Below are 9842 nucleotides of genomic sequence, written 5' to 3'. Positions count from 1 at the left end.
GCCTACGCTCTATGTAAGCACAACGAGCGATTCATCCAGACAGATTGATGAAAACAACCGTTTCGCGGCAGAAAATAGATTTTTAGAAACTGCATTCTAAGTGCCCCGACCACCGCCATTACATGGATATACTGGCTCGCGCTGGATTTTAAATTTCTTCTACATGCCTCCGAACTACACCAAAGTGATCTCGGTGAGTCAAACGTCTTATAATATGTCGTAAATAAGGTCCAGGTTGACAAAAACGAGCATTGTCCTTTAATGGCATTGAACCATGTCAGTGCAGACATCACAAGGCACTGCTCCATGTATACCATGTACACGTCACCATGCATTTGTTATGGTTGACTCCTTGTTATAAGATACTCCTTGTCATCTTATCTATCTATCTTATATCTACATCTGCTCTCTCTTACTGAATAACGTCTGCAGAAATAAAAGCACCAAATCATAAAGATTTAAACTAGCCGACTGTATGCAGCTATTGTGCAAGTGACTTTAAAACGTGGGTCTCTCATCCTCCTCACCACCCGCTACTGCTGCACACTTTCCTTTTCTCCCTCCTCAACATGGAAAGGAGACGAGGTAAGGAAGCGAGGTAAGGAAGCGACTCGAGGCTATTGAAACCACCCAGAAAGACGCGTCATCTTTTTGCGCCGGAAGTTAGCCGCAAACAGCAGCTAGCTGCACCAGTGGGCTACAGCATCGGCTACTGGCTGAACAGCAGGCAGCGATCACCTTTGCTGTAAGTATTTTCATTATTATCTGATGTTATTGGATAGTTAGCAAGCAAGACAACGTTTGTTCTATTGGAAATATCCATGCACGGATGTTGTTTTAGCTCATGTTAGTTAGCCTAGGCTAGCTGCTAACGTTAGCTGGAGTGAACTAGCTAGTTAACGTTGGCTAGAAAACTACTCGCCTAGACATCTATGATGTATGATCTATGATGTATTCCTATTTATTTACAGATGATGGCGACTTAATGGTCGATAGGGTGCCTGCTTTGACCTCGGGTGCTCAGCAGCAGCAGCAGGAGGAGAGGCCAGGTCTGTCTGGGTCAAGGAGGTGAGGTTGGTCTCTCAATGATGGACACCTGGACACCCAACCCTCGGGCGAAACCTTTCATCCCTCGCCAGCAAAGGAGCCTCTACCTCACCTGGAAATACAAACTCACCAATAAGCGGGCCATCCGTCGATTCTGCCAGGTGAGCAAAAAAAAAGGTCCAAAGACAGAAGTTGTTGGGATTATGAGACGCCCTCGAGACTCCCTTTCTGTCTGTTTTGGTGTTTGTGTTAATTCTATTGGGAAGTGATCTTTCTCCATCCCCCAGGCTGGAGCCGTCCTGTTCCTGCTGGTCACAGTCATCGTCAACATCAAACTCATTCTAGACACCAGGAGAGTAGCCAATGAGGAGGAGGCAGCACAGGAGTATGGTGAGTAATCCCCTTCCCACGGGATGGCGCCTGTGATAACCAGGTACCACCATCAGCATCACCTCTATTGACCAGTGGGAGGCGTCATGAAGTGTGACACACCCTTGACATGTAGCCCAAATTGCACCTGTTCAAAAATGGCTGACTTTCACAGAGGATGTCCTTCCGAACATGGAGACCCCGCGGAAGCCAGCCGGCGGAAGGAAGGCCCTGGATATCGAGGTGTACTCCAGCCGCTCCAAGGTCTATGTGGCGGTGGACGGCACCACAGTGAGTGGCCTGTGGAGATGGGACTCCCTCTGTTGTTGATGTTGCTTCTACACGCTGACGGAGGTGGCTTGTGGGAAGTGATTTTAGTGGGTGACACGGTTGTCCCTCCCCAGGTCTTGGAGGACGATATGCGGGAGCAAGGCAGAGGCATCCACGTCATCGTCCTCAACCAAGCCACCGTAAGCATGTCTGCTTCTAAAGTCACACAACTACTGCTTTATTTATTTTATGTTAACACTGTTAAATCTAGCTTACGTATAGCCTAGTTTGTGTTGCTGGTGATGTGCCAGCATGCGTACTCAACATTCAGCCGTGTGTGGTGTTGGTGCTGGTTCAGGGGCATGTGATGGCCAAGAGGATATTTGACACCTACTCTCCACACGAGGATGAGGCCATGATCCTGTTCCTCAACATGGTGACCCGGGGTCGAGTCCTCATCTTCACCATCAAGGTCAGTCAGACGCTCTCTTGGAGGCCTCGCACCTCAAGCCAGTTTGAACCTCAAATCTTGTGTTTTAGGTGTCCGCCCAGGGCTGAAAATTAACACACGCCACCTGCCAATGGCGGGTAAAATTTCCATTTGACGACAACATTTTGGAGGCTATCCGCCACCCCAGTATAAATACCGTCCACAAGAGCTAGCTTTTCATTGGCGCAGCTGGTTAAAATGGTGTCTGTCACGTGGGAGACCAGGGTTCGATTCCCACCCAGGGCATGCCGAAACGTATGGGTTACATAGACATACAGTACATTTAATCTGCATGATAACATGTTATGGTGGTGAATAAAAACAGTGTCAGAGCAGATTCCTGGTGCCACAGCACAGGTGGTGATGTAGTCCTATCCCCAACTGAAAATATTGATCTAGTGATTAGTCAACCCATTGTTAAATAACAAACTACTAAGCTATCCCATAGGAATGAGCATATAACCATACCAGCTGGGCAAGATGACTTTGCCAGCTACCTAACCTAGCCCTAATGGTACAACGTTAGCTAGTCACGAGACAGTCCCAGGCAGCTAATTTAGCATAGCTTTAGATGACATATTTGCTTGCTGTCATACGTTAGTTCACCTGTCAAGACAACAGAAATGTAAGCCAATTAGCAGCCTAGTAACTGTACCTTGCAGGCTCGAGAGACGCCCCCCAAATCATTTTACAGCTTGTTTCGTTTGATGCACAACAACAAGCAGATCCTCTGAGAGAGCCACCAAGACTTATCTTACTTGCGCTGTGTCAATGCTGATATTTGATTGCAAAAATGTTGTCCGTGCTATGATCCACAAAGGCTGATATTTTGTTAAGCACTGAACCATCAATGCTGATATTTTGTTGCAAAAAACTTGTGTTTTGTTGGGGGGGGGCTACCAAAACATACACTTGAAATAGAAAATATACCCGTGCTTGGCGGCTGTTAATTTCGAACCCCGTCGGCTAGAGAATTGACAAAATCTCAGTCAGTATTGTGGTTTTAGCCTGTCTTTAGTGTGCGTGCGTGCGTGTGTGTTGTGTGTTGTGTGCACCTACAGGACGAGGGTACGTTCCATCTGAAAGATGCTGCTAAGAACCTTCTGAAGGGGCTGGGCAGCCAGGCGGCCATCACGCTCAGCTGGAGAGACTCCTGGTCCCTGGTGGTGAAGAAAGGAGGTACAGGACCACCCTCACTTTCACACCACACACACATCCAGTCGCTCACTATTCAACAACTTGTGTGCCCGTGTGTGTGCGTGTGCGCACGCTCCTACCTGTGTCTTTCTCTAGGTCAAGTATATGGCGAGAAGCACTCCAAGTCCCCTGCCCTGTCCACTTGGGGAGACCCTGTGCTTCTGAAGACCGAGGTGCAGCTCACCGCCTCTGAAGGTACGCGCCTCTGAACTCTGATCCAGCACCTTCATCACCTCTGATCCAGCACCTTCATCACCTCTGATCCAGCACCTTCATCACCTCTGATCCAGCACCTTCATCACGAGTCCTCAAATGATCTCGGCCGTCAATTCACCTTCATAGTCAGTGACCAAGCTTGGCGCAGAGCCGGATCAGATAACACAGGGGGGCAGTATAGTGGGCGTGAAGATGGGACATCTCGGTAAAGCAATAATGACAACGGCCACACCTTAATCGCTCGCGGTCTTTAGACTCCGGCAGCGGTAGTGCCCTCTGACCTTTGGTCTGACCTTTGGCCCTCTCTCAGAGGCGGAGTGCCGCTGGGCCGACAGCGAGCGGAACCGGCGCCGGAAGCTGTTCTGCAGCAAGGTGGAGGGGTACGGCAGCATCTGCAGCTGCAAGGACCCGGCGCCCATCGAGTTCAGCCCCGACCCGGTACGAGCTCCGACCCCCCGCCCCCTCCCTGGACACGGCACACTTAGCTTCGCTCGTGTTTAGCGCTAACAAAGATCTGCAAAACGAGGGAGAGGGCGTTATTTAGATATTGTCCAAGCCATTTGTTTTTGCCTTTCTATCTCTAGCTGCCCATCAATAATGTATTGAATGTCCCTGTGGCGGTCATCGCTGGAAACAGACCTAACTATCTCTACAGGTAAGACTACAGACTGGGCTGACTGACATCATCTTCCCCCAATAAAAACTACAAAAATGGTGGTTTGATGAGGTCCAATAAAATCTATGGATACTGGAAGACCGTGGTGGTGACTTCTCAACGTGACCTCCCATGTTTTAGGATGCTGAGGTCGCTGCTCTCCGCCCACGGGGTCAACCCACAGATGATCACGGTCTTTGTGGATGGATACTATGAGGTGCTTAGTCCCATCTTCTCCCCCCTCCCTCCTTCCAGATGGGGGTTTTTGCGCCCCCTCCTTCCTGTCAAACCCTTGTATCTTCTACAGGATGTGTCTGTGTGCATGTTCGTGTAGGAGCCGATGGACGTGGTGGAGCTGTTTGGACTGAAGGGCGTCCAGCACACGCCCATAAGCATCAAAAACGCCAGGGTGTCTCAGCATTACAAAGCCAGTCTGACCGCAACCTTCAACCTACACCCAGTGAGTCTCCAAACCTTCACGCGAAACCTTTCATTTGAATCAGTCGAGAACAGGGTCTCATGTGCTTGTATTTGTAGGAGGCCGACTTTGCCATTGTCCTAGAAGAAGACCTGGATATCTCCATCGATTTCTTCAGGTGAGGGTTTTGACCGTTGAATGCTATAGTTGTAATTAGAAGATTGTGAATGAAAATAATGTGTGGTGTGATATACCATGTGACCAGATGGGGGCAGCAGATCCACACACATCCAGCTGTTTAGAACACGTTAAAGATCCCTCATTCTTTCTTTGTTTGGCTGCTCATATGCTAGTCCTCCAGCTGTGCTGATTGTCCTCTATGAAGAAATTACTTCAAATGGTTTAGAAACATTAGCAATCTTTGTCTGACTTGAACTTCAATTTAGCTTGAATGAAGTGGCTTTGCCCTCGCCATTCAACTACTGAGGCACATTAAAGGAATAGTTTGGTATTTAGCATTAGACACCCTGTTATAAGGCTATTTACTATCATATACAACGGTCAACATTTTGGCGAATTGTACACTTGAGATTTTAGTGCTCATTGCTCACGTCACAGCCCTGCTAACCATATGATGGATCTCTATGGGCATGTATTGTATATGATTGTAAATAACCTTTTAACAGGAATATGTATCAATAGACGATAAATGATAGAAAATCATAATTTGAAAAAAGGCTGCACTGAACATGAAGCCAGAGAACTGACACCATTGTTTCATAACCAGAGAGTCTCCAGTGACTTTGTTCTCCGTTGTAGTTTTCTGAGTCAGACGATCCACCTCCTCAACGAGGATGACAGCCTGTACTGCATCTCCGCCTGGAACGACCAGGTCAGCGTCAACCCCCCCCGTCACACGCCGTCAGCGTCAACCCCCCCCCGTCACACGCCGTCAGTGTGGATATAGCGCCTGTATATCGGGGGTGCAAACTTGTCACCTTTTGTACAGGTTGTTTTGAATCCAAAATCGGTCATTTGTGTGATTGGTGTAGATTTTCAGTTTGAGAGAGTTTTTGAAATGAGGGGGGGGTCTGGGTCTGTGAGCGTCACACTGAATGAAATAAGACGTTTTCGGAGTTGTCAAAAGAAAGGCTTCTGTTCTGTGTCTTGGTACAGTAGCTAGTCCTTGCAGCCAACTAGTCCAACAACACTAGCCTGTTTAGCTAGACATGGCATGAGTCACGTTAACTAGATCGGTTTATAAGGGAGGGCAGTTTATCTTCAGTACGGTTTGTATGCGGCTGTAACAATGCAACGTCAACTTAGTCTCACTTTGAAATAGGTGTTCTACATCCTTCTATTTTGTACCAAGATAAGCTATAGGGCTGGTAGTAGCCTACTGGCTCGAACCCCTGCACACTCGTACCGTTTCATAGCAGAGTGACTCCATCCTCCATTTGAATTTAATAACAGACCCTTTTCTGTTGTGCGATGGGAAAGCCCAACTATTTTGGGCTTTTGGGGTGTTTCAGGAGGGGCGGGGGGTCCCGTTGGTAGGGGAAGCGCTGGTAACGGCTGCGTGGGGGGTGTATTCCAGGGCTATGAGCACACGGCAGAGGACCCCGCCCTGCTCTACAGGGTGGAGAGCATGCCAGGCCTGGGCTGGGTGCTCAAGAAGAGCCTTTACAAGGACGAGCTGGAGCCCAAGTGGCCCACGCCTGAGAAGGTGCAGTACCGTGTGTGTGTGTGTGTGTGTGTGTGCGTGCGTGCGCGCGTGCGTGCGTGCGTGCGTGCGCGCGCGTCAGGGTTCCCACTGGTCATGGAATTTCTGGAATATCTATATATATAATAATTTTTAAAAAGTCTATATTCCAGACATGGACAGTGAGGGGATTTGATAATTTTTTGGGCCACGTCACGGAATATCAGGGAATTTTGTTTGTTACATTTTATTTGCCATTCATCAAAATGTTTCCTTTTTTCTTTATCAGGTTATTTCTCTCGCATCCCATATTGCGCGAGTGGTTGTTATGGTTACTTAATGGTTACTTGATTTTTCAAGGGTCTTCAATTTGCCCATTTATGTCCCATTGTCAGGGACATTTGACATGCAGTGGGAACCCGTGTGTGTGCGCCTGTCTGTGTGTGCCTTTGTGTTGGAATGTGTATATATGTGGGGGTATGTGTGTGTACATGTTTGTACGCATGCATTTGAGAATGAGTGTGTGTGTGTGTGCTCAATATCAGTAGCTCAATATCAGTAGTATACCTCTGTGTGTAACACTAACCAACTGTGTGTGTGCGCGTGTGCGTGCGTGTGTGTGCGTGTGTGCGTGTGTGTGTGTGTGTGTGTGTGTGTTTTGGTGGTGGTCTAGCTGTGGGACTGGGACATGTGGATGCGCATGCCAGAGCAGAGGAAGGGCAGAGAGTGCGTCATCCCTGACGTGTCTCGCTCCTACCACTTCGGCATCATCGGACTCAACATGAACGGCTACTTCCACGTGAGGAGCGCTCTCTTTCCAGCGCACAGTCATGGCGAGCGTAGAAACATGGCCGTGGTCTGTTCTCATGTGGAATGTGTGGAAAAAGGGACAGTTTTACATAGTGACGGTTGTGTTTTGTGTGTTTACGTAGTGAAGGTTGTGTTTTCTGTGTTTACGTAGTGACGGTTGTTTACGTAGTGACGGTTGTGTTTTGTGTGTTTACGTAGTGAAGGTTGTGTTTTCTGTGTTTACGTAGTGAAGGTTGTGTTTTCTGTGTTTACGTAGTGAAGGTTGTGTTTTCTGTGTTTACGTAGTGACGGTTGTTTACGTAGTGAAGGTTGTGTTTTGTGTGTTTACGTAGTGAAGGTTGTGTTTTGTGTGTTTACGTAGTGAAGGTTGTGTTTTGTGTGTTTACGTAGTGACGGTTGTTTACGTAGTGAAGGTTGTGTTTTCTGTGTTTACGTAGTGACGGTTGTGTTTTCTGTGTGCCCTCTCTCCCCGGTAGGAAGTCTATTTTAAGAAGCACAAGTTCAATACAGTCCCCAACGTCCAGCTGAAGAACGTGGAAGGGTTCGTACCTTCTCTTTATCTAGCCGTTGGCCTTTTTGATTGATTGATTGATCGACCAATCTATCGTAGTTCGATCGAAGATCGAGTTTCTGTTCAGGGCCCCGTACTACGAAGCTAGTTCAACATATCCAGGATAACTTTTCGCTAGCTCGCTTAAACCGGACAACCTCAATCACGGATAAACGGTACTACGACGGTGGCTATCAACTCGTTAAGTCTACCCAGCTGGTCCAATCTAGCTATGAGCGCGTTCACGGTAAAAGTGGAGGTATTTGCACGAAATGACCAATCGCTTACCTAGTATAGGTAGTCGGACACGGCCATGGACAAGGCAAACAGTATGCAAAACCAAGTTCCGTCTACCACATTTTACACAAGAGGAGCAATAATATAGAAATATGAACTATATAATCCAGGCGCAACAGTCGCTACTGCCAAAGACGAAGGAAAGCTGGAAAAATATTGCAGACTGCCTACATTTTATCAATATCCTCATGAACACAAGTAGGCTAGATCATTGGGCTATGTGTATTCTTATGGCGTGTAAAGCAATTGTAGCCTATGCCTAAATAAATTCCTCAAAAATAGTTCGGAAACGTTATTTCAGTCGATTATTTCTACCCTTTAATAATACCAATTGGTATTGTATTTTATATCGTTGGAAAGCCTGATTAGTCACCTTTACAACGAGGTACAACTTGTGTAAGGATCGTGCGTTCGTGGAATGAGCAACGCAGCTACAAGTGTGGGTAGCGCCCCCCCAAAATGTGCCCAAATCCCCTGCAATTCCTCTGTTGGTATTCACTCGTTTTGAGCTTCAGGTGCTGCCAGCTGTGTGCCAGTCACAGGTGTGACTGGGTATATACCCCGGGTGACCCCTCACCCAGGCTCGGGGTGGTAAAGGATAGCTATGATTCATAGTACAGGGCCCTGGTTTGTTTTGAGAAAGTCACACAGAGAGTGTGAGATACTCGACAGTAACGGCTCTTGTGATTGGCTCTCACAGCTTGAAGAAGGATGCCTATGAGGTGGAGATCCAAAACCTCCTGAAGTGAGTAAGCTCATGTCATCTGTAAAGCATTCTGGGAAACCTTGGTCCCACGTACTTCCTGTATAGCGTGTGTCTGTATGTCTCCGTCTAGGGAGGCGGAGCTTCTGGACCACAGCATGAACCCGTGTGAGGATGCGTTCGTCCCCGATTCCGAGGGGAAGACCTACGTCATGTACATCCAGATGGAGCAGGAGACGGACACGGGCACCTGGACCGAGCTCGCCAAGGTAGAGACGCCGTGTGGATGAGACGCTGTCCCTCGTCTCTGGCCGTGTCTGTCCTGACCGCTGTCCCTCGTCTCTGGCCGTGTGTGTCCTGACCGCTGTCCCTCGTCTCTGGCCGTGTGTGTCTCTGTCCTGACCGCTGTCCCTCGTCTCTGGCCGTGTGTGTCTCTGTCCTGACCGCTGTCCCTCGTCTCTGGCCGTGTGCGTCTCTGTCCCCGTCCCCAGTGCCTCCACGTGTGGGACCTGGACGTGCGCGGGTACCACGGCGGCCTGTGGCGGCTCTTCAGGAAGAGGAACCACGTCCTGGTGGTGGCCGTCCCCGTCTCCCCGTACTCGTGAGTAGCCCCGCCCCCTCCGCCAGAGCCCTCTCACCGGGACCCCTCACCCAGCAGGGGCTGCATCCGCTTCCTCCTCACTCCCCCGGTCTCTCTTTTCCTCTGTATCTCTCTCCCCCCTCCTCTGTGGTCAGAGTGAAGAAGCCCGCCCACGTCACCCCGATCCGCCTGGAGCCCCCGCCCAAAGAAGAGGGAGCCCCCGTGGAGCAGATGTAGACCGGCGCCCCGTGACCCACCCCGGGCGACCTCAGACCCACCCCGGGCGACCCCTGACCCACCCCGGGCGCCCCCTGACCCACCCCGGCGCCCCCTGACCCACCCCGGCGCCCCCTGACCCACCCCGGCGCCCCCAGACCCACCCCGGCGCCCCCAGACCCACTCCGGCGCCCCCAGACCCCCCCCTGGCGCCCCCAGACCCTTTCCTGGCGCCCCCAGACCCACCCCGGCGCCCCCTGACCCACCCCGGGCGCCAACCTCCAGCTTGGCCTTAAACACCCTCGCCCGTACGCCACCAACC

At 49.8% G+C, this 9842-nt stretch overlaps 1 protein-coding gene across 1 annotated transcript; it reads left to right on the top strand.

Moving 5' to 3' along the window:
* Nucleotides 1-684: 684 nt before the first annotated feature.
* pomgnt1 (protein O-linked mannose N-acetylglucosaminyltransferase 1 (beta 1,2-)) lies at nt 685-9595 on the top strand. The gene is made up of 21 exons (XM_084458951.1): nt 685-745; nt 972-1208; nt 1335-1437; nt 1592-1707; nt 1821-1886; nt 2045-2158; nt 3238-3355; nt 3470-3568; nt 3900-4027; nt 4174-4244; nt 4386-4461; nt 4579-4704; nt 4782-4840; nt 5482-5554; nt 6260-6388; nt 7038-7163; nt 7651-7715; nt 8722-8766; nt 8858-8993; nt 9216-9325; nt 9460-9595. The coding sequence occupies exons 2-21, from the start codon at nt 1086-1088 to the stop codon at nt 9539-9541; spliced, it is 1965 nt and encodes a 654-aa protein (XP_084315077.1). The 5' UTR covers nt 685-745; nt 972-1085; the 3' UTR covers nt 9542-9595.
* Nucleotides 9596-9842: the final 247 nt, after the last annotated feature.

The sequence above is a fragment of the Borostomias antarcticus genome (assembly GCF_949987555.1).
Source record: "Borostomias antarcticus genome assembly, chromosome: 26".
NCBI classification, from domain to species: Eukaryota; Metazoa; Chordata; class Actinopteri; order Stomiiformes; family Stomiidae; genus Borostomias; species Borostomias antarcticus.
The sequence above is the reverse complement of the archived record's forward strand: the minus strand, read 5'-3'. Positions and strand labels throughout refer to the sequence as shown.